Source organism: Delphinus delphis, chromosome 20, assembly GCF_949987515.2.
Source record: "Delphinus delphis chromosome 20, mDelDel1.2, whole genome shotgun sequence".
NCBI classification, from domain to species: Eukaryota; Metazoa; Chordata; class Mammalia; order Artiodactyla; family Delphinidae; genus Delphinus; species Delphinus delphis.
This window is the reverse complement of record NC_082702.1, coordinates 11957073-11982431: the sequence shown is the minus strand read 5'-3', so window position 1 is coordinate 11982431 and position 25359 is coordinate 11957073. Positions and strand designations below refer to the sequence as shown.

Here is a 25359-nt window from a genome sequence, read left to right as displayed (position 1 = left end):
TGCTACTGAAACCGTGCTCCACGGCCAGTATGATCAGCGTCACCTGAGAGCTAGCTCGATGCAGACTCTCAGGTCCACCCCACACCTGCTGAGGCAGACTCTGTGCTTTCACAGGATCTGCAGACCCTCCATGTGCACAAGAGAGGGGAAGAGTCTACCCCAGCCCATTATGGGGTCTCAGCCTGGCTGGGCATACATGTTACCTGGGCAGCTGCTGAAACAGCATTTCTAAGGGGTCATCTGTGCATTCACAGTCTTTATAAAGTTCCACAGTGATTCCAATGCACAGTGTGGGTGACATTCCTGTGACAAGGGTATGAGATGTAGCCTCAGGGCTCCTGCTCTAAAGGGAAAACGCAGAAGGGGAAGGGGAGGCTGTGGGGGAGAGGCTGACTGTGCACCCCAACTGCAAACTGTGGGGAATGCCCAGGACACGGAGCCCCAGGGTTGTGCTCCCCCCAACCAATGGCAAATTGTGTGTGTGTGTTTCTAGGCTGAGGAGTCAAGCTGAAAAAGGCAGAAAGAGCAGCGGTTCACAGGGAAATGAATTGTAAACAGGAAGGGAAGGTGGAAGAAGAGAGAAGGCAGGCAGAAATGAGAGAGGAGGGAGAGGGAGGGCCCTGGGCAGAGACCCCGCCCCTGGCCCACGTGACCCAGCGAAGTGCTCCTGCCCAAGGAGGAGGCCCAGCACAGAGGGAGGAAGGACAGCAGAGCTCACACATCAGACAGCAGTGCTCGTGAGCATTTCGGGAGCTGAAGCTCTTCTCACAGAGCGAGGGACACAGCAGACAGCAGACACCATGAAGCCCCCCTTAGCCCATGCCCACAGAGGGTGCAGCCCCTGGAATGGGCTCCTGCTGGCAGGTGAGAGGGGACAATTTTCAGGGTGTGGGCAGGGGTGGGAGAACAGAGACAGGCTGAGGTCTCTGGGGGAGACAGGGCTCTGAGAGTGGACAGAGGGCTTCTGTCTGGACCTGAGGGAAGAGGACATGGGAGCAGGGGAGGGTGGGGGGAGGGACTGAGCAACAGGAAAATCTCAATGAACTGGAATTGGTGAGGGGCAGGAAAACCTCAATTACTGTACATTTTCCAAATTATTCATCACTGAGCAGTAATTTTTCAAAACTGGTGACAATAACAATTTATGTCAGGGTGTCAATCCAGAAAAAAACGCAACCAGGAAGTTAAACACTGTCCTTACCCACCACCCTTAGAGATTGACAAATAAACACCAGGCGGTGGAGGCCCTGGGAACACTCATTCCTTCCTCACCTGGTATTTGGAGCCTGGTCCAGGCCCTGGGTTACAACGAGGATCAGACAAGTCCCTGCCGTCCCAGAGCTCACACTCTATGGGGAGGAAGACAGACAAGCAAAGAGATCTAGAATGTGCTGTCAGGTGCTGACAAGTGTCATGAAGGAAACGGAGCAGGGAAAGGTCAGAAAGTGAAGACGGAGGGTCTTCGGAGCAGGTGTCAGGGAGGGCAGCTCCCAACAGGCCCCTGAGTGTGAACAAGCGTGTGAGGGCAGCAAGGGAGTGAGCCAGGAAGACATCTGGGGAAACAGAGGAAATAACAAGCTCAGAGGGGCTGAAGTAATGGGGGTCATGCTGCTGACCCTGAGCCAGTAGCAAACACACATGCACACACAGACACAGACAGACAGACACACACACACACACACACACACACACACACACGCACTACAAAAACACACACCAAGGCTGAGGGATGAAGAGCCCTGCTCAGGACCCAGGGCCCCATTTTTCCATCCCAACACATAGGGCAGAATATTAATTTCTCTCTCTTCCCTCCTAGTCCCACTCGTAATCTTCTGGAAGCTGCTCAGCACTGTGAAACCCGCTATTGAATCGGTGCCCGTCATTGCTGCAGAAGGCACGGATGTGCTTCTACTTGTCCACAGTGTGACAGGGGATCTTCTAGGCTACAGCTGGTACAGAGGAGAAAGGGTAGAGAACAACCAACTAATTGCATCACATAGAATAGACGTTAGTACAAGCACCACTGGGCTTGCACACAGCGGTCGAGAGACAATATACCCCAACGGATCCCTGCTGTTCCAGAATGTCACCCAGCAAGACACAGGATACTACACCCTGTTCATCATAAAGAATGATTTACAGACGGAAAGACTAGCTGCACAACTCCGCGTATACCGTGAGTGATTCCTCTCTGACCTCTGGGTGTTGGGTGGGGTGAATTCTAGTCACACACAGAGGACTGACAGGCCTGGACTGTGTCTCCATCCCCCTCTGTATCACATCCCAGGTTGGGGTTTGAACATTTAGTGCAGGACACACACACAGTGGAGACAAACTTCAAAGGATCAGAATTCTTTCGCAGAATCCGGACCCTGAAGACATTCTGTGCAGGAAGAAGGACCAGGCTGATGGGAGTAACACAGCAGAGGAAGATCAGCCGCAGTTCAACCCCCTGGGCCCCTCCCTGTGCCCATGACGCTGAGGGAGACCCTGTAGGACTCAGTATGGGCCTGGCCTGAGGGCCCCCTGGGACCCCCACAGAGAAGCTCAGCCCCGGGAAGCCCCTGCCCAGCTCCTCCGCTCCCGCCTCCAACAACCCCGGAGAACATTTGCCACTGTTGGGCTTTAAGCTCCTGGACGGGGTTGACTGGGAGCAGTGACTTCCCAGCTGCCTGAGTCCCAAGGCTTCAGAGCTGGTCACCAGCCAGGGCTCAGCCCCAAGAGCCACATTTGGGCAGGGGTGGAGTCTGGGCCTTCACCTGAGACTCAGCATGGAGAGCAAGACAGGTTATTAGCCGACCACCTGGGGGACTAAGGAGACTCCAGAGGAAGGTCGGCATCCTCAGGGAGGAACAGAGGACAGAAGATGCTCCTGGCAGCTCCTTGACCACCGGGCACAGCCCAGGGAGCCCTCTCCTGTGGATGCAACTAATAATAGATGCAGTTTTTATGGTCAGCTCCTCTATGCTCAGCTTTAGGTCAGTTAATTATTAATGATTTAAGGTTAATACACAGGCAACATGGCAATCCTGAGACAGTTTACCATTTTTTCTATTTTAATGAGGAGAAACTGAGTTAAAGGGGATTACACTCACTGAATCAGAGTCACACAGACCATGACTGGCCAATCAGAGTCATGCCAAGATAACAGCCCCGTCCTCTCCTCCATCCCGGGGGCCTTGTTGTGCATCTTTGGACCCAGAAGCCAGCTGTGGGTTCAGATCCTTTCTTCTTGGGCATCCCCAGCTCAGAGGGAGACTCTGGCACGGAAAGTAAAAGGAAATGGAAGATGAATCCTGTTTACTCTAGAACTAAATGACCTGCATCAATGATCATAGTCAGTGACAGGAATGTCCAGGCCTTCCCTCTTCAGGCAGCCAATGCACAAGCTCCTTGCACTGGATGAGAAATCATTTATTTATTTGTTTCCTAATGTGCTGGGTGTCACTCCCGCTGGAATAACATGGGAAGGACTCGGTTTCCTCACTCTCCAACCTCCACCTGCAAGCAGCATAGGGCCCAACAGGTAAACTCTCAATCTTTCTTTGATGAAGGAAGGATGGAAGGTATAAGAATGAGTGAATGACCTATAATCTCTTCAGGCACTGGAATCTGGATGCAGAATCCTAGGAGGTACTGGCCACACCTACTGCCTCTCTCTCCAGGGATGGGACCCATGTTCCATCCTCTGACCACCCGCCCCTAAAGCACGTTGGGAGCCAGGTCTCACGGTGACTGTGGGGCTGCTCGGCCATGGGAGGGTTTTCCAGGGCTGTAGGGATCCTGCCTCTGGGCAGCAGTGGGGCTCTTGGATCTTTGATCTTTGACGGCACTTGTAACCCCCACTTTGAAGTCACTTGTAAATGGACATTTTTTGCTCTCTCTGCTGCTTCCATGTCTCTCATCTTCCTCCTCCTTCTTTCCAGCCGGGACTGGCCCTGCTCTGCACAGCTCCCCTACCCTTAAGCCTTCCACAGATACTCCCGCAAATGGCTGACTGCCCTGTTCCCGTCCTGCTAACACCTGTGGCCAGACCCACCCTCCCGGGCAATAGTAAAGGACGCAGAAATCAGTGGGAGCAGCAGCCTCTGCGAGGCTCCAACACGAGCCAGTTTCCCCAGGTCACCGGGAGAATGAGCTCCCACTTTGCCCTGGTCCAGGGCTCTTTCCCTCCATGATGGCAACAAGTGGAACACACCACGTAACAGGTGGTGAATCTTAAGGCCTACATGACTCAACCAGGAAGTGAAAGGCAGAAAGACAGTTCTGCAGTCCCCAGTGGCTCACTTCACCTCTTTGATTTGTGACTCACATTCTTGTCCTTCTGGGAGCCTCCCGTTCCTCTCAGTGGTTCCCAAGACCTTCCCAGGGTGGGGCTGACAGACCCTGTGCCATCTGACTGCTTTCCTGACTGTTTCATTCATCCTCATGATGGTACCTGTATCATAGGGCTCTCCGACGATGAGGTGCCCAAGCCACTGTCCTTTCACTTAGACTTGGCCCAACTCAGACAAATTTGATCCAGCTCTACCTGTGTTTCCTGAGGTAGAAAGAAAAGAAAAGAAAACATGCCACACGCCAGTGGTGGGCCTCCTCCCCATTTGCCTGACTGTCCATGGAAATTGGTGACAGGGACCTCTTCTCCTAAAGTTATTAACATAACACAGAACGTTTCTACTAATTTAAATCATTCCTCTCTTTATAAAACAGACTCAGACCTCTCCCCGATCAATTCTGTCCAAGACTAAGGGCAGAGACGTTGGTTCTACTGCCAAAGCCAGCCAGCATGTCTCCCTCACTCTTTTTTTTTTTTTTAAATACTTATTTATTTATTTATTTTGGCTGGGTCTTAGCTGCGGCATGCAGGATCTTTAAGTTGTGGCAGGCGGGCTTCTTAGTTGCGGCATGCGAACTCTTAGTTGGGGCATACATGCAGGATCTAGTTCCCCGACCAGGGATCGAAGCCGGGCCCTCTGCATTGGGAGCGCAGAGTCTTACCCACTGGACCACCAGGGAAGTCCCTCCCCCTCACTCTTTTCTAATCATTCTTTGGACTTGCCTAGCCTTTACGGGGTCGCTGTCTTGTCAATCACCTTTAACACCTGGGCAGAACTGCCCTACCTCATGGCCCTGCAGCTAGAATACTGGACTGACCACCAGGCTTGCTCTGGGTCGTCCCATGTGTTATTTCTGCTCAAACACCCAGTTCCAGGCCATGTTGCCCAGTCTTCTTGGGGTTTAAGGACTATGGGACGGCCCATCATTACCTATCTCTAGGGAACCTTGGAAATTGAGGACTCAGTGAAAACACGTCTCCACCAGGCAATGTAGGTCTGTGCAGCTTGAGGGTCTCAGGACCTGCACGTTCCAGGTGAACACCCCAAGGTCAGTCAGGTAGTCACCTGGTCAGTAAAATACTAAATGAGGGGGCTTCCCTGGTGGCACAGTGGTTGAGAGTCCGCCTGCCGATGCAGGGGACATGGGTTCGTGCCCCGGTCCGGGAAGATCCCACATGCCGCGGAGCGGCTGGGCCCGTGAGCCATGGCCGCTGAGCCTGCGCGTCCGGAGCCTGTGCTCCGCAACGGGAGAGGCCACAACAGTGAGGGGCCCGCGTACCACAAAAACAAACAAACAAACAAACAAAAAACTAAATGAGGGAGCAAGGGGTCTCTGATTTCCAGGCCTATGTTACTGCTATCAAACCTTGATACATGACAGACACTTGAGGAAGTCTGTGCTTTCTCTCAGACATAGAGCAGGTGGCCTTATACTCTCTAAGTTCAGATGTTCATGCATTTGTCTTGTGATACAAAGACCTGCCTTATTCTTTAAGGACTCAGTTTGGCTCAAAGGTGAGAAATGCCAACTCTGATTGAAGATGCTATTGGAGGAATCAAGGTATAAAAGGGGCCATGTTCTCTCTGTTGTCTTCACAGCGGTGTTGCCCACCCCAGTCATCACCAGCAACAACTCCAACCCCGTGGAGCAGGACACTGTAGTGCTAACATGTGGGACGGAGACTCAGAACACCTCCCACACGTGGTGGGTCAACAAGCAGAGCCTCCCCAACAGCACCAGGCTGGAACTGTCTGAGGACAACAGGACTCTCACTTTATTCCATGTCACGAGGAATGACACAGGACCCTATATGTGTGAAGCTCGGAACCCAGTGAGTGTCAGCCGCAGTGACCCATTCACCCTGAACGTCATCTGTGAGTAGCCTCTGTTCCTATGTGCCCCAGGCAGCCTGACTGAATCTCCACTGCCGGAGGCCAGACCACACCCTTCCCTCTCAGGTCCAGGTACATGGACTCTCACCTCTGGATATCAGGCTGGCCATGACTTCCTGTCCCAGGCAAATCTGGGCAGGCCCAGCCTTGAGCCAAGTCTAGGAGGCAACAGCGGCTGACACGGGTCTCTCACTGTTTTGCGGTACAAGGGCCTCTCACCGTTGTGGCCTCTCCCGTTGCGAAGCACAGGCTCCGGACGCGCAGGCTCAGCGGCCATGGCCCATGGGCCCAGCCGCTCCGCGGCATGTGGGATCTTCCTGGACCAGGGCACGAACCCGCGTCCCCTGCATCTGCAGGCAGACTCTCAACCACTGCGCCACCAGGGAAGCCCCGTAATACCACACTTTTGATTACTGTAGCTTTGTAACAAATTCTGAAATCAGGAAATGCGAGTCCTCCAACTCTGTTCTTCTTTTTCCAGATTTTTTTGGCTTTTAGGGGTCTCCTGAAATGCCATATGAATTTTAGGGCTGATTTTCCATTTCAGCCAAAAAAAAAAAAAAGTCATTGGGGAATTTTGATAGGGATTGCGATGAATCTTAGATCACTTTGGGTAGTACTGTCATCTTAACCATGTTAAGTCTTCCAATCCATGGACATGGAATGTCTTTCCATTTATTTATGTCTTCTTTAATTTCTTTCAGCAGTGTTTATTTATAGTTTCTCAGTGTATAAGTCTTTCACCTCCCTGGTTAATTCCTGAATATTTCATTATTTTTGATAGTATTGTAAATAAAATTTTCTTAATTTCCTTTTTGAATGTTTCATTGTTTGTGTATAGAAACAACTGATTTTTTTAATAGTATTTATTTATTTTTGTTTTTGGCTGCATTGGGCCTTCGTTACTGTGCGTGGGCTTTCTCTAGTTGCGGCGAGCAGGGGCTAGTCTTCATTGTGGTGCACGGGCTTCTCATTGCGGTGGCTTCTCTTGTTGCGGAGCACGGGCTCTATGTGCGTGGGCTTCAGTAGTTGTGGCACGCAGGCACAGTAGTTGTGGCTTGCGGGCTCTAAAGCACAGGATGAGTAGTTGTGGTGCATGGGCTTAGGTGCTCTGCAGCATGTGGGATCTTCCCGGACCAGGGATTGAACCCATGTCCCCTGCATTGGCAGAAGGATTCTTAACCACTGCGCCACCAGGGAAGTCCTGAAACAACTGATTTTTACAAGTTGATTTAGTATTCTCCAGCTTTGATTAATTTGTTTATTAGTTCTAACAGTTTTCTTGGGGATCTTTATGGTTTTCTACATATAAGGTCATGTTATCTGCAAACAGAGATAATTTTACTCTTCTTTTCCAATTTGGATGTCCTTTATTTCTTTTTCTTGCCTAATTGCTCTGGCTAATACATCCAATACTATTTTGAATAGAAGTGGAAAAAACAGGCATTGTTGTCTTGTTCCTGACCTTAGAGGAAGAACTTTCAATCTTTCACCATTCAGGATGATGTTAGCTGTGGGTTTTTTATATATGTCCTTTATTATGTTGAGGTGGTTTCCTTCTTTTCCTAGTTTGAGTGTTTTCATCATGAAAGGTTAGTGGATTTTTGTCAAGTGTTTTTTATTGGTTTAACCTCCTTACTTTATGTCTATTCATAGTCTCTATTTCTTTGTGATTTCATCTTGGCAGCTTTCATGTTTCTAGGAATTTGTCCATTTTGTAGAAGTTATCCAATTTGTTGCCAAATGATTATTCATAGTACTCATATTTTGTAGAATTGGTAGTAATGTTCCCACATTCATTTCTGATTTTAGTAATTTGAATCTTCTTTTCTTAGTCAATCTAGTTAAAGATTTGTCAATTTTGTTAATATTTTTGAAGAACCAAATATTGGTTTTATTGATTCTCTCTACTGTTTTTCCATTCTCTAATTTATTTATCTCCATTCTAATTGCTATTGTTTCCTTCGTTCTGCTAGCTTTGGTATGTTTTTTTTTTCCCTTGTTTTGTTTTTCGTGTCCCTTAAGTTGTAAATTTAGGTTGCTGACTTGAGATCTACTTTTTTAATGTAAGCATTTACAATTACAAATTCTTGCACAGGATTCTTGACTTCTCTGAGCCTCAGATTCCTCAGCTGAAAATTGTAATAAAAGTACCTGCTTCATGGTTTTGTTTCAGATTTAATGTAATATTCAATTAAACCCATAGCAAAATACACACAAAGGAAAATTTTTCCAAAAATGTTAGCTGCTATAATTACTACTATTATCAGTAGGTTATGTGAAATCGGGTACTCCGATTCAAGGACTACCTAACTCTAGATCCACCTCTTATTAGCCATATGACTTTGGGTTTTTCACTACTGGAAGCCTCAGATTTTCCATCTGTAAAATGGAAATAATGTCTATCTGACAGGGTTATTATATGAATTAAATGAGATATATGGGAAATATTATATATAGCACAGAATCTGGCACATAGTAAGTACATCATAACAATAGCTAACATTAGCATTAATTTTCAGTTTTGAGTTGAATGGTGAGGGGAACTGAAATAAGAAAGAACAAAGAGGGCTTCCCTGGTGGCGCAGTGGTTGAGAGTCCGCCTGCCGATGCAGGGGACGTGGGTTCGTGCCCCGGTCCGGGAGGATCCCACATGCCGCGGAGCAGCTAGGCCTGTGAGCCATGGCCTCTGAGCCTGTGCGTCTGGAGCCTGTGCTCTGCAGCGGGAGAGGCCACAATGGTGAGAGGCCCACGTACCGCAAAAAAAAAACAAAAACAACAAAGAGGCAAAAGGTATTATATATTTGGGGAAGGAAGGTATAACACAAAAGACGCATAGGAACATGTTACTGAGTAAATATGGAAGAGAGAAAAAAAGGAGTTGAGTGCAAAGTTTCACATCTAGTATGTTAGTTTTCATCCTGTGAGATGCAGCCCAGATGGGATTAGACATACAAGACATTCATTGGGAAAAATGCCTGTGAAGGAAAGTGGGGCAGGAGTGGGAGGAGCCTGGGAGGGTCCTCAGACCATGATGCATATTGGATCCCTGGGAAGGAGAAAGGGAAGGAGGAAGTTTTAGGCTGCAGTGCAGTTCTAAGAGAGTGTCTGCAAATCTGGTGAGGAGTCCTTGAACTAAAGTCACCCAACACAAAAAAATCATTTCTTGCAGAACTGGGATTGATTTCATATTCCTGCTGGGAACCTGTGTGAAGGGTGGTCTCTGTGCAGAGGGGCAGTGAATTCAGAGGGCCTTCCATCAAAAAATCCCCACCAAGACACCTAACAGGCACATATTCATGGTGGCCACACCTGGGCCACACCCAGAGAAAGATGTAATCATGAAAAGATGGGAAGCTATAAACATAGAAAAATAACCATCAGCGCTTCTTCCATTTCCAAAGCCTTCAAAAATATCTGAGTGCAGAAAGGCCACACTGGAATTGAGGCATGTCCAACCACCAACCTAGAAATACAGTCAGAGAGGAAAAAATTACAAAAATATAGTCGGCTAGTCACCTCACAGCAACCTTCCACAGAAATTTTATTCCTTGAAGGAACAAGTCGAGACTATTTCATATTGAGAGTTATTTCCCAGAGCACCCCCCACTGTAAAATAATGTCACCTTCATTGACTCTTCGTTTTTCTTTCGATGACAGTTGATTCAACTGGCCTCTCAGGTGGTGCTATTGCCTGCATCGTGATTGGAGTCCTGGCTGGCATAGCTCTGATTGAACCTCTGGTGTATTTCCCGTATATGAGATAGACTGAAGGGTATGATGCCTTTCCTCTTGTTCTGCTTTCTCTGAGGCTAATCGTCATGCTCGGGAGAGGGAAGGAGACTTCATCTCTGTCTCTGGACCTGGATCTGCTCCTCATGCTTCCTAAAATCTTTCTTCTTGGCATTAATTCCTGTGGGTCTCTTCTTCCCTGGTCTTCATGCTTCCTGTGCCCTACTCTCTCTTGGACATAGTTATTCCCATCCCCACCTGGTTTAGAGGGGGCAGAACCAATTATGTTCCTCTGTCCCCAGTCAGGGAAGCCAAGGTCCAAGAAGGAAAACTAATGAGGAAATGAAAGAAGCAGGAGGAAGGGGGTCCTGCGCTCTGTCGACAACAGTAGCAGGAGGAGGGAGGGACAGGACAGGAAGAGAACCTAAGAAAAGCAGAAACAACCAAAGGCCTCCTGGGCAATAAATAAAGTGACAAAGAAACAGCATCTACCTACAAAAGGGGAAAGGTGTCAGGGTAGAAATAAGCTCAGAAGCAGTTGGCATGAATGGCCCTAAATGTGAACAGCCAGTAAGAAAGAGAGGAGTAAACACCAGAAGGGATGATGGGTAGATTGAAGGAGGAGGTCCTCAGAGGAAAGAGGACCAACCAAGGTATAAAGGAACACTGAGGAGCCCCAAGGAGTCATGCTGACAGGGTCCTTCCTAATTCAAGGAGCAAAGGTCCTGTGCCTGGGAACAGCAGTCACAGTGCCTGATATTTATTTAGGGCAAGTGACCAGCGCGATCTCACAGAGCACAAATCCTCAGACCACAACCAGAGTAAGTAAACCTGCTCACCTAGTGAGAGCTCGTATGTTCTACTATATACCCTGCCCTACCAGGGAATCCCGGATTTCCAAGTGAATCCCTACCTTCTGAATTATTAGAGGGAATCTCAGTTTCCCAAGCTTAAACTGGCATAGGTCCTCACGCCCTTCCTAGCCACGTAAGATTCCCCTGAGACACAGCTGGGGGAGAGACACTCGCCCCTCCTAGGCCAGGCAAGCCAAGCAGGCCATGAGATGGACATGTTTCCAGGAGCCTTTTCCTCATCCTACCTCCTTCCCCCTCCTGCCTCTATTACGGATGCAGGCATCTCCTTTGGTGAGACTTTCCCTGCCTTTGGTGCTCTGGGTACTGTGGGCCTCAATACCCCTCCTTGCCGCTGAAGCCTGCTGCTGAGACACACACCTGGGCAAAACTCATGCCTTGTGAACTGGAAGAAATCTTCGGAAGTACACTGAGGCCTCTCCCCACCTCTCCTTGGTCTAATGCCCTGGGGTCTGGACCTCAGACTGAGGGAAGCGAATTCCTTAAGTCTTAATCATGGGCCACCCCCCCACCCCACCCTCTCACCACCTGCCCCCTCCTTCAGCTAGAAGCACAACAGCTTCGGAACACCACGTTCTGAGGCAATAAGTTAGTTCTGCATTTTCATGGGTTGATAACTCTCCTTTGTTTCCCTAGGTCAGGGCCACTCTGACAATTCACCTAACAAGGTAAGCACAGCCAGTTTCACTGGCTCCTTTTCTCATGGAAATATCTCTATGTAGAATGGGTTATTCTTGAACATACAAAAGTGAGATCAAGTTTGGGTCAAAGTTCCTCACTTCAGCAACAGACAAAGAAGTATTACCCCCACCAGTCTACCTCATTGCAAGATGTGAACTTGAATCCTGGCTGGGACCTTGGGCTGGTAACTTAACCTCTTTGATTCCCGGCTTTTTCACGTGTAAAATGGACATGCTGCCTCCTTCAAAGAGAAGTTCAAGGAATTAAATGACATAACAAAGGTAAAGCACCTGACACAATGCCCAGCTCAAGGAAGGCACTAGATCATTCTCCCTCTTCTGCCTCCAATCTGACCCTGCTCTTACTATCAAATGATAATTTCCAATCTAATAGATCTGAGGTCTTAGTTCCTTTACTTTCTGATAATTGTACTGAATTTTTCTCATCTTAACCTTCAATAGAATATACATTGATATTGAAAAATGCTTCAATCATAAGTATATTTTAACAATGTTTAAGTTTCTACATACCTATGTAAACAGCACCCAAATCATTTAAAAAAAATCAACCCCCCCAACAAACACACACACAAAACGCTCCAGTTACTTCCCTCCAAAGAGTAATGACTATCCTTATTTCCAGTGCATTCGGTTAGTTTTACCTGGTTATGCACTTATATAAATGAAAAATACAGTGTATACATGTGTCTGGCTTCTTTGATTCAAAATTGTCTTGTGAGATTCATTCATATTGTTGTGTGCCTTTGTCGTTCATTTATTCTCATTGTTGTATCATCATATTCCATTGTAGCATTCCATAATCTATCTCTTCTAATGAACATTCAATAGGATGTTAGTAAGCAGAGAAAATGGGTAATAAAAGCCCTTCTCTGAACTAAAAGTTTCAAAGTGGTGAAAGCATGGGGTGCTGAATCACACTGGACAAGGTGAGGGCCTGGCCTACGACACTGATTTAACTGAGTGCTGTTCATTCCTTTCAGATTGACGAAGTTGCATATTCTGCCCTGAACTTCAATGCCCAGGAATCAAAGAAACCAACTTCAGCCTCCCATCCCCAACAGCCACAGAAACAGTTTATTCAGAAGTGAAAAATAAGTAATGCAACCAGTCCTGCTCACTGCACTTATTCCAAGCTTCTCGTCCCCATCCCTAGGAGATCCCTTTGCCCTCCGGGGAAAATGTGAATAGTGTCTTTCCCCCCCTTTCATCCCTAATGAGGCTCCTCCAGGCTGCCTAGTCACAGTTCCTTCCTTCAGTGTCAGTAGATGAAAAGGTACATCCAGGAGGAGGTCTGTAGGAAACCCAACCTTCCTTGTCATTGAACTTTGGCAAAGCAGACCTTGGGAGAGAGTTGCCAGAACCTCCACGCCTCCCCATTTCCTGACCTAAACTGGTTTTAAACTTGCTCATTCCTTCCCACCCCAGTCCTTTCATATTGGAGTTTAACTTGAATTTGCCATAACCTGGAAAATTATGTCCTTGATCCACTGAAATGCATGTGCCAGAAAAGGAGAGGAAAAGGAAAAACTTCTGCTCTCTGAAGCCCGGTGTGAACCCACCATTCACAGGAAAACACATACATAACCAGTTCTGAACTGGGAAATTCTATACCTTTGTCCACTTTCAGGGTTGTCTACCTGCAGGACCAGGGCTAAACAACTTACTACTTAGCTAGAATACCACCTAAACCTTTGAAAGCCTGTCTTCAGAGAACCTACTAGAAGCAACTAGAAAACAACTTCTCAAAGTCCATAAGTGAATCCAAATGGAAATTGCAAAAAATGCACATACTGTTTTAATAACTTTATGGGCTTCATTAAAGGCAATGCTCAGAGATGGAGGGATTATCGCTTTAGAGGACAATCAGCTCTTAACAGAGACAATCTGCTGGGATTTGGGAAAGGAATCAGAAAGCTACCCTGCAGGGATTATTTAAATAATGGTTAAAGAATGTACAATTTGGGGTATTGGGTTTTTTCCTTCCTTCTGAGACATTCGCCATTTAAATTTTTGTAATTGTTTGTTTATGTGAAAGGGGTTATGTTTACTTAATTTGCTGTGTAAGCCAATCTGACTGCCTTAGGTGAAAGAAGCCACCAAAACCCCTCAAGTCCCTCTGGCCAGGAGCTCCTCAAGCCTTTTATGTCAGGGGCTCCAAAAAGAAGATAAGAAGAAGCAGTTTTCTACATTCATGGCCAGAAAGGGATCTCGCTCAGTTTCTAGGCGCCTCAGACCAACCATCAGCACCATTCTATTCCGTGTTTCTGCCTGTGCACGTTCCATCCACCCCACTCACCTTCTCAGGAAACCTTGGCCTCTGCTAAGGTGTGTTTGGTTCTTGAGAAGCAGGAGCACCTGAAGGGGACACGACCACCCACGCAGCTGGCCTCGTTTACAACCTAGAAAGCTGCACTGGTGCTGATGCTCCTTAGGACACAAGGGGAGGATTATAGCTCAGCTCTGGGCTTCGTGAAAGCCTCTGAAATTTGTTTTCTCCCATGGGGTCTATGAGACCCAATGTGTCAGCATAAAAAGGACGAGCAGGAGAAGGAGAGGCACGTCTACTTCCCACCCAGCCTCCTTCTGCATGGATGGAACCTCCTTGAGGCTGTTGAGAGAAAGGTTTTACTCCATATTCATTACTTGATCTAATGCTGTGTGGAACTGGCCCCCTCAAAGAGGGTTGGTTGGGAGTTCCCTGTACTCAGGTACCTCTTTCAGGGTTTTTTAACCCTGACACAGACCGTATATACCTCTCCTCATCCACGCTATTCTGTGTAATTTAATTTTGCCTGGCTAAGGCCGCTTCTGAATTATTTGTATAATTTGCTCTATATTTATAATAAAAATTATATATCAGGCATCAACATGCTGCCTCACAGTTGGTACTATTTTCTACAATGTTTTCTTTACAGGCAGAAGAAACAGGAATTGCTTAATAGGGAGTCAGCGTGAGCCTATTTCTAAGTCCACATGGTATCTGATCCAGTGATCAGAGAATTCGCTCAATTCATTTGCACACCTGCTAACAAAGTGCGTCTATCTAGAGCAACAAGCCACAGCTCCAACCTGCCTGGGAGAAGCTGCCTGTCTTCCTCTGGGACAGAAGATGATTTCATGAATAGAAGATCTCCTGGCCTCTTTACTAGGGACAAATCACACTTCCCACGCAGGTGGCTCCAGTGAGTCAGATGCAGCGATACAGCTTTCACTCCAACAGTCTCCACGGCTTCAGGGGTATAGAAATCTCTCTAGCACCCTCTCTTCCTTGTACCTTGTTCCTTTCTTTCTGCCCCTCAGAGGGTCAGAGCTCTTCTAACCTGGGTAACCTTCATTCCTTAATTAGCCTGTTATCTCATTTCCTTCACTTCCAAGCAATTGAAACGTGTGCTGTCTTTCTCCTTCCTCATGCCCTGGTTTCTCCTGGCCCTCTGCAGTGATGGCTCCCTTCCCAAGACCACAGGAAGCAGCAGAAGATCAGCACCCATCTCTTGGCCAATTCAAAGGTACTTTCACCGTCCTCACATTGTTCACTTTTACCACATCTGAGACCACACACAACTTCTTCCTTCTGGACACTCTCCTCCTACCAGCCCCACCTGTGCATTGCACCCCGACCTCAGATTTCCTACTCAGACCTGCTTGTCTCGCTCCACACCACCCTCTTTCCACAGCTTCCATGACCTCTCTGCAGGGGGCTCCTTCATCTATATCTCTAGCCCGTCTACTTCCCAGAACTCATGACACATCCAAATACCTTCTGAAATTGCTCCCCATCTGAACTGGCTTTTCCCCCACAGGTCACTCATTCCTCTCAGTGACGCCACTGCTTCCTCAGCCCTTGCTCTTTCGTTTTCTAGATTCAATACATCGTCGAAGCCTGTTGATTCCTTGTTTAACATCTCTCAGTTATGTCATTCTCTCCATTCCCATACACCTAAATAACCCAGGCCCTCAACACCTCTGCTGGAAATACTGCTTCCAGTACTGAAGTTAGCAGAGTTAGCATCCCCCCACAACTAGGGCGCCTGCCGGCCCCTGGTGGGGAACTCTGACCCCCAAGGAGACGGGAGGAACCCCAGAGTGAACCGGTAGGATGTAGGGGGACCGAGGGGGGAGGAGAAGTGAAGGCCAGACAAGATCGGCACCCCTGAGGCCGGGGAGATCAGGAGAGGCAGGTGGGAGGAACTCTCCAGGATGAGCGGGAGAGGAGCGGAGGCCGTTTGCCCCGCCCACTTGGGCCCTGGGGAGCCTGCTGAGTTCGCAGGCGTATCCCCTGCCCTCCAGACCCCTCTTCAGGCCACGTGGGTCCTTGGGGGCATAGGAGGGAGACGGGGGACATCAGGAGAGGCAGGCAGGAGGGGCCCTCTGGGAGGAGCAGGAGAGGAGCCGAGGGTGATTGCCCCACCCACTCAAGCCCAGGAAGCCTGCTGGGCTCCCAGGTGAGGTCCCCCACCCTCTGATACCAGGGGTGGGGGGCACGCCTGGGCCCCTTCTGTTCTGTTAAGGCTAAGCCCCACCCCCCACAGCCCCCAGGGCCTTTTCCAGCCCTATGGGTCCTAAGCATAGGCCCCGCCCACTGCCCAAACCTCACCCTTGCTTAGGTCCCGCCCTCCACAGCCAAGGCCTTTTCCCCCTTTGTTTTTTCTTTTCTTCTTTTCCCTCCTCCTCTTTCTTTACTATTGTGGTACTGTTGCACCTTCTGGTTGTTGATTCATCTATATTTCTACATTTTTATTTTTATATTCTTTCTAACATATCTGTTATTTTCCTAGTCTAATTTTATTTTGTACTTTGCTATTGTTCTCTCTCTCTTTTTTTTTTTTTTTGCCAACCCCACCCCACCCCGTGGCTTGCAGGATCTTGGTTCACAAGCTGGGGGTCGGGCTGAAGCTCCTGTGGTGGGAGCTCCCTGTCAGAAGCCCTGGACTAACAGAGAACCTCAGAGCCCAGGGAATATTCATCAGAGTGATGTCTCACAGAGGTCCTCATCTCAGCACCAAGACCCAGCTCTCCCCAACAGCCTACAAACTCCAGTGTTGGAAGCCTCAGGCCAAGCAACCAGTAAGACAAGAACACAACCCCACTCATTAAAAAAAAAAGAGAGAGACGGCAAAAAAATACGTCACAGATGAAGGAGCAAGGTAAAAACCTACAAGACCAAATAAATGAAGAGGAAATAGGCAATCTACCTGAAAAAGAATTCAGAGTAATGATAATAAAGATGATCCAGAATCTCAGAAATAGAATGGAGGCATGGATTGAGGAAATACAAGAAATGTTTAACAAAGATCTAGAAGAACCAAAGAACAAACAGAGATGAACAACACAATAACTGAAATGAAAAATACACTAGAAGGAATCAATAACAGAATAACGGAGGCAGAAGAACGAATAAGTGAGCTGGAAGACAAAACGGTGGAAGTAACTGCCGAGGAGCAGAATAAAGAAAAAAGAATGAAAAGAATTGAGGACAATCTCAGAGACCTGTGGGACAACACTAAACGCACCAACATTCGAATTACAGGGGTCCCAGACAAAGAAGAGTAAAAGAAAGGGTCTGAGAAAATATTTGAAGAGATTATAGTGGAAAAGTTCCCTAACATGGGAAAGGTAATAGTCACCCAAGTCCAGGAAGCACAGAGAGTCCCATACAGGATAAACCCTAGGAGAAACACACCAAGATACATATTAATCAAACTAACAAAAATTAAATTCAAAGAAAAAATATTCAAAGCAGCAAGGGAAAAACAAAAAATAACATACAAAGGAATCCCCATAAGGTTATCAGCTGATTTTTCAGTGGAAACTCTGCAGGTCAGAAGGGAGTGGCAGCATATACTTAAAGTGATGAAAGAGAAAAACCTACGACCAAGGTTACTCTACCCAGCAAGGATCTCATTCAGATTCGATGGAGAAGTCAAAAGCTTTTCAGACAAACAAAAGCTAAGAGAATTCAGCACCACCAAACCAGCTTTACAACAAATGCTAAAGAAACTTCTCTAAGCAGGAAACACAAGAGAAGAAAAAGACCCACAAAAACAAACCCAAAACAATTAAGAAAATGGTAATAGGAACATACATACTGATAATAACCTTGAATATGAATGGATTAAATGCCCCAAGCAAAAGACACAGACTGGCTGAATGTATACAAAAACATGACCATTTATATGCTGTCTACAAGAGACCCACTTCAGACCTAGGGACACATACAGACTGAAAGTGAAGGGATGGAAAAAGATATTCCACGCAAATGGAAATCAAAAGAAAGCTGGAGTAGCAATACTCGTATCAGATAAAATAGACTTTAAAATAAAGACTGTTACAAGAGACAAGGAGGGACACTACATAATGATCAAAGGATCAATCCAAGAAGAAGATATAACAATTATAAATGTTTATGCACCCAACATAGGAGCACCTCAATACATAAGGCAAATGCTAACAACCATGAAAGGAAAAACAGACAGTAACACAATAGTAGTAGGGGACTTTAACACCCCACTTACACCAATGGACAGATCATCCAAACAGAAAATAAATAAGGAAACACAAGCCTTAAATGACACATTAGAACAGATGGACTTAATTGATATTTATAGGGCATTCCACCCAAAAGTGGCAGAATACACTTTCTTCTCAAGTGCACATGGAACATTCTCCAGGATAGATCATATCTTGGGTCACAAATCAAGGCTCGGAAAATTTAAGAAAATTGAAATCGTGTCAAGCATCTTTTCCGACCACAACCCTATGAGATTGGAAATCAATTACAGGAAAAAAACTGTAAAAAACACAAATACATGGAGGCTAAACAGTGTGCTACTAAATAACCAAGAGATCACTGAAGAAATCAAAGAAGAAATAAAAAAATACATAGAAACAAATGACAACAAAAAGACGACAACCTGAAAACTATGGGACGCAGCAAAAGCAGTTCTATGAGGGAAGTTTATAGCAACTCAATCTCACGTCAAGAAACAAGAAAATCTCAAATAAAATATCTAACCCTACACTTAAAACAATTAGAGAAAGAACAACATAAATGAAATAGAAATAAATGAAATAGAAATGAAGAAAACTATAGCAAAGATCAATAAAACTAAAAGCTGGTTCTTTGAGAAGATAAACAAAATTGATAAACCCTTAGCCAGACTCATCAATCGGAGAGGATGCAAATCAATAAAATTAGAAATGAAAAAGGAGAAATCACAAATGACACTGCAGAAATATAAAGGATTATAAGAGACCACTACAAACAACTATATGCCAATAAAATGGACAACCATGAAGAAATGGAAAAATTCTTGGAAACGTAAAATTTTCCAAGCCTGAACCAGGAAGAATTAGAAAATATAAACAGACCTATCACAAGTAATGAAATTGAAGCTGTAATTTAAAATCTTCCAAAAAACAAAAGTTCAGGACCAGATGGCTTCACAGGTGAATTCTATCAAACATTTAGAGAAGAGCTAACACTGATCCTTCTCAAACTCTTCCAAAAAATTGCAGAGGGAGAAATACTCCCAAATTCATTCTATGAAGCCACCATCATCCTGATACCAAAACCAGAAAACGATATCACAATAAAAGAAACTTATAGACCAATATCACTGATGAACATAGATGCAAAAATCCTGAACAAATACTAGCAAACAGAATCCAACAGCACATTAAAGGATCATACACCATGATCAAGTGAGATTTAACCCAGGGATGCAAGGATTCTTCAATATATGCAAATCAATCAATGTGATACACCACATTAACAAATTAAGGAATAAAAACCATATGATCATCTCAATACATGCAGAAAAGCTTTTGACAAAATTCAACACTGATTTATGATAAAAACTCTCCAGAAAGTGGGCACAGAGGGAACCTACCTCAACATAATAAAGGCCATATATGACAAACCCACAGCAAGCATCATACTCAGTGGTGAAAAACTGATCTACTAGGAACAGGAACAAGACAAGGATGTCCACTCTCACCACTCTTATTCAACATAGTTTTGGAATTCCTAGCCACGGCAATCAGAGAAGAAAAAGAAATAAAAGGAATAAAAATTGGAAAAGAAGAGGTAAAACTGTCACTGTTTGCTGATGACAGGATACTATACATAGAAAATCCTAAAGATGCCACCAGAAAACTACTAGAACTAATCAGTGAATTTGGTAAGGTTGCAGGATACAAAATTAATGCACAGAAATCTCTGGCATTCCTATACACCAACAATGAAAAATCAGAAAGAGAAATTAAGGAAACAGTCCCATTTACCATTGCAACAAAAAGAATAAAATACCTAGGAATAAACCTGCCTAAGGAAGCAAAAGACTTGTACTCAGAAAACTATAAAACACTGATGAAAGAAATCAAAGATGACATAAACAGATGGAGAAATATACTATGTTCTTAGATTGGAAGAATTGATATTGTGAAAATGACTATACTGCCCAATGCAATCTACAGAATCAGTGCAATTCCTATCAAACTACCAATGGCATTCTTCACAGAATTAGAACAAAAAATCTTACAATTCGTATGGAAACACAAAAGACCCTGAATAGCCAAAGCAATCTTGAGAAAGAAAAATGGAGTTGGAGGAATCAGGCTCCCTGACTTCAAACTATACCACAAAGGCACAGTAATCAAGACAGTATGGTACTGGTACAAAAACAGAAATACAGATCAATGGTACAGGATAGAATGCCCAGAGATAAACCCACACACATATGGGCACTTAATTTACGACAAAGGAGGCAAGAACATACAATAGAGAAAAGACAGCCTCTTCAATAAGTGGTGCTGGGAAAACTGGACAGCTACATGTCAAAAAATGAAATTAGAACATTACCTAACACCATACACAGAAATAAACTCCAGATGGATTAAAGCCTTAAATGTAAGACCAGACATTATAAAACTTTTAGAGGAAAACATAAGAAAAACATTCTTTGATATAAAACACAGCAAGATCTCTTTTGATCCATCTCCTAGAGTAACAGAAATAAAAACAAAAATAAACAAATGGGACTTAATTAAACTCAAAAGCTTTTGCAGAGCAAAGGAAACTATAAATAAGACAAAAAGACAACCTTCAGAATGGGAGAAAATCTTTGCAAATGAAACAACAGACAAAGGATTAATCTTCAAAATATACAAACAGCTCATGGAGCTCAATATTAAAAAAAAAAAAATCCAGTCAAAAAATGAGCAGAAGACCTAAATAGACATTTCACCAAGGAAGACATATAGATGGCCAAGAAGCACATGAAAAGATGCTCAACATCACTAATTATTAGAGAAATGAAAAGCAAAACTACAATGAGGTATCACCTCACACCAGTCAGAATGGCCATTATCAAAAAAGCTAGAAACTAATAAATGCTGGAAAGGGTGTGGTGAAAAGGGAACCTTCCTACACGTTGGTGGGAATGTAAATTGATTACAACCACTATGGAAAACAGCATGGAGGTTCCTTAAAAAACAAAAATAGAACTACCATATGACCCAGCAATCCCACTACTGGACATACACCCTGAGAAAACCATAATTCAAAAAGAGACATGCACCACAATGTTCACTGCAGCACTATTTACAATAGCCAGGACATGGAAGCAACCTAAATGTCCATCGACAGATGAATGGATAAAGAAGATGTGGCACATATATACAATGGAATATTACTCAGCCATAAAAAGAAACTAAATTGAGTTATTTGTAGTGAGGTGGATGGACCTAGAGTCTGTCATACAGAGTGAAGTAAGTCAGAAAGAGAAAAACAAATACCGTATGCTAATGCATATATATGGAATCCAAAAAGAAGAAACAAGAAAAACAAATACCATATGCTAACGCATATATACGGAATCCAAAAAAGAAAAAAATGCCCCGCAACTAGGTTCATCAATCAACTGATGAACCTAGTTGCGGGGCAGGAATAAAGAGGTAGACATAGAGAATGGACTTGATGCCATGGGGTGGGAGGGCGAAGTGAGAGTAGCATCGACGTATATACACTACCGAATGTAAAATAGTTGGCTGGTGGGAAGCAGCAGCATAGCAGAGGGAGATTGGCTCAGTGCTTTGCGATGACCTAGAGGGGTGGGATAGGGAGGATGGGAGGGAGGCTCAAGAGGGAGGGGATATGGGGACATATGTATGCATATGGCTGATTCACCTTGTTGTGCAACAGAAACTAACATGGTATTGTGAAGCAATTATACTCCAATAAAGATGTATTAAAAATAAAAATTAAAAAGTAAATGAAAGACTGATGTTACCAAGTGTTGTTGAGGATGGGGAACAACAGGTATTCTTACAGACTGCTGGTAGAAACATAAAATGGCACAACTACTCTGGAAAAGAGTTTGGCATTGTCTTATACATTTAAATGTACTTATACAGTCCAGCAATGCAACACCCAGGTATTTACCCAAGAGAAATGAAAATAGATAACCACACAAAGAGTTATACACGAACATTCATAGCAGCATTATTCATAATAGCCAAAGAGTGGAAACAACTCAAATATCCATCAATGTGTGCATGGATAAGCAGACTGGTATATCCATACAACGGAATATTAAATGGGAATTTTAAAAAAGGGGAGGGGGGCACAAACCACTACTAATATAAGATGGATGCATTTCTAAAACGTTCTGCTATGCAAAAGAAGCCAGACACAAAGGAGCACATGCTCTATGATGATCTTAATGAAGTTCAAAAATAAGCAATAGTAATTAATGGTGTTAGAATTCACCGTAGTGGGGTAGAATTAACTATAAAGGTGCACACAAGAGCTTTTTGGGCTGATGGAAAGATTCTACATCTCAATTCAGGTGGTGATCACATGGGTGTGTACAGTTACCAAAAATCAAACTGTACACTTAAGATCTGTGTGCTTTTTAATGGATTTTAATTTTATCTGAATTTTTAAAAATAAAATAAACAAAGGAGCAGCTAATTCAACCTGTCAGGTACAAAGCACCTGTATTCATTTTCTACTTTTGCAAAATAAATTACCACAAATTTAGTGGCTTAAAACAACACCCATTTTTTTAGCTCGCAGAATTCAGTTCCTTGAAGTTTTAAGACTGAGGTCCTCACTGTCCTGATACAAACACTCTCAGCTACTACAGGACCTTCTCAGGTCCTAGGCATGAGGCCCCCTCTATCTCAGTGATGGAGAACATCCCTTAAATCCAATCCCTAATCTCTCTGATTTCCCCTTCTGAGACCAGCTGGATAAAACTGCCCACTTTTAAGGGGTTCCTGTGATTACACTTTTTGTTAAACTTAAAGTCAACTGATTAGTGACCCCATTTACATCTGCAAAATCCCTTGTGCCACATAAGGTAACACAATCATGTGCATGATTACTCATCGTATATTCACAGTCCAGGGATTAGGAGTAAATCTTGGGGTACCATCCTAGAATGCTGCCTACCACAGCACCATATGAAAGTTGTTCATGCTCTCAGGGAGCTCCTTCAGGGTCCCTGTTCTGAAGAAATGGCAAAAAAGCCAAATGGGGTCAGTCCAAACTCAATTTGATATTATAAGAGACTAAAGACAAAAAACAGAGACAAGAAAGCAATGGCCCATTTTCTGCTAGCCTGTAAATCTAAGTCACAGGTGCATTCATTGCCCTCAAACCTTTAGTAATGTTCACAGGCACTGATAGTAGCTAGCACCGAAGTTAACCCCTAACTAAAGTTATCAGAAACCAAAAGCCATCCCAATAAACCAACCAAAAGTTACAGTAAGGCTGCACTAGTTCAACCAGGACATTTTATAAACTTCCGATGATTCATTTATTCAACATCACTTACTGACGATGTACTATACTTCAAGCACTAAGCCACTTGCTGAGAACACATGATGATTATAAAATAAAGCCCTTGGGGCTTCCCTGGTGGCGCAGTGGTTGAGAGTCCGCCTGCCGATGCAGGGGACACGGGTTCGTGCCCCGGTCCGGGAGGATCCCACATGCCGCGGAGCGGCTGGGCCCGTGAGCCATGGCCGCTGAGCCTGCGCGTCCGAAGCCTGTGCTCCGCAACGGGAGAGGCCACAACAGTGAGAGGCCCGCGTACCGCAAAAAACAAAACAAAACAAAAAAATTTTGAAAAATAAATAAATAAAGCCCTTATTTGGATTGTTTTTCAAAAAGTTCTACTATAAAAAACAGGGGAGACAAAAAAGAAATGAAGGAGTAACAAAAAATGGGAAGGGAAGGAAAGGGGAAAATTCTGAGGTAACTGCAGAAATTCAAATAATGAGAATTTTATGGTACTGAGGAAGTACTACTTTTTAGTGTGACAATGGTACTGTGATGATGTTTTTCAAAAAGCCCTTATATTTTAGTAACACAATTGAAATATTTACAGACGATATGATTTGATATCTGGGATTTGCTTCAAAACAATCCAGATTTGGAGAAGGGAGTATAGATGCAACAAGATTGGTCATGAAGGGGACTTCCCTGGTGGTCCAGTGACTAAGATTCTGCGCTCCCAGTGCAGGGGGCCTGGGTTCGATCCCTGGTCAGGGAACTAGATCCCACATGCTGCAACTAAGAGTTTGCACGCCGCAACTAAAGATCCCACATGCTGCAACGAAGATCCCGCATGTGGCAATGAAGATCCCACATGCCTCAACTAAGACCCTACGCAGCCAAATAAATAAATAAATATTTTTTAAAAAAGATTGGCCATGAAATGATAATTGCTGAAGCTGCGTGATGAGTACACATAGATTCATTGTATTATTAGCTTTACTTTTGCAACTATTTGAAATTTTCAAGACAAAAAATCCTTCCTCTCCAGAAGCTTATAACACAAAAGTCAGATATTCCAATAAATAGACTGCTAAGTAGTTTAACAAAATATACACAAATTGCTAGTCCAGCTCTGGGTACAGTGACTGTCCTGGAATAGGCAGAAGGAGTCAGACAAGATGTCAAATGAGTGGCTCCCTTGACCAGAGTCTACAAGGAAGAGTTTTCCAGGCAGAAGGGCAGGTGAGCGGGTACAAAGGCATGCGGATGTGAAGCCACGGAGCTTCCGCACACTCTTCGGATGACTTACTAGAGGCCATGTTACTTAAGAGCACATGTTCTAGAGCCAGACCAGCTGTGCTGGAGTGCCTGCTCCTGAGTCCCTACTGTGAGACCTCAGGCAAGCTGTCTGTCACGTCTCTGTGCCTCAGATTGTTCACCTATAAAATGCAGATTATAACAATACCTACCTCACAGGGCTGTTGTCAGGAGTCAATGCGTTAATCCATGTGCAAAGAGTTAAGGAAAAAATGGGTGAAGAATAAACATTAGCTGTTAGTGATGGATGCGGTATCCCAGCCCACAATACCACACATCTTGAAAATCTCATCTAATTTCTATTTGTTACTTATCTTCTTTGATTAGACTGTATATTTGCAAATTAGGAACTATGTCTATTGATCTCTACAGCCCAGAACATAGCCTAAGGTTATGGCCATAACAGGCACCAATCAGTCAACTCTTCTTTCAGGCAGCAGGGGTGGGACCACCCAAAGGCTCTGTCTAGGCCCCTATTTATTCTTCTATGGATTAGACCCTGAATTCTTACAGTTCTTTGGCTTCCTTTCACTTCCCTTCCTTGTTTGCACCTTGTCCCTTACTCTGCTCCAGAGATGTTCATTCACTAATGGTGCTCTCTGGTCCACTCCCTGGCAGGTGATCCAACGCTTTCTTTATCTCTCTCCCCACTGCTATATTATCTAAACAGGCACTACAATACTTATTCTGCAACTCACAAAGGGTGAAAGGAGGATGAATTT

At 44.7% G+C, this 25359-nt stretch overlaps 1 protein-coding gene across 2 annotated transcripts; it reads left to right on the top strand.

Annotated features, from left to right (window-relative positions):
* The first annotated feature begins 700 nt into the window (after positions 1–700).
* On the top strand, positions 701–14416 carry LOC132417205 (carcinoembryonic antigen-related cell adhesion molecule 7-like). Of its 2 annotated transcripts, none has more exons than XR_009517772.1 (6): positions 701–864; positions 1817–2176; positions 5937–6169; positions 9891–10005; positions 11471–11502; positions 12516–14416. XR_009517772.1 is itself a non-coding variant. In XM_060000870.1 (6 exons), exons 1-4 carry the CDS (start codon positions 801–803, stop codon positions 9995–9997), a joined length of 807 nt encoding a protein of 268 aa, XP_059856853.1. In that variant the 5' UTR covers positions 701–800; the 3' UTR covers positions 9998–10005; positions 11471–11502; positions 12516–14416. The 2 variants fall into 2 exon arrangements, 1 of the variants encoding a protein (XP_059856853.1); XM_060000870.1 differs by having other exon boundaries at positions 5937–6212.
* The last annotated feature ends 10943 nt before the right edge of the window (positions 14417–25359 follow it).

Bases quoted from the DNA above. Each gene is read 5' to 3' on its own strand.
- LOC132417205 (XM_060000870.1), top strand. From the start codon at position 801: ATGAAGCCCCCCTTAGCCCATGCCCACAGAGGGTGCAGCCCCTGGAAT. The intron at 865-1,816 runs GTGAGAGGGGAC...CTTCCCTCCTAG, and splicing joins GAATGGGCTCCTGCTGGCAG to TCCCACTCGTAATCTTCTGG. The intron at 2,177-5,936 runs GTGAGTGATTCC...TTGTCTTCACAG, and splicing joins TGCACAACTCCGCGTATACC to CGGTGTTGCCCACCCCAGTC.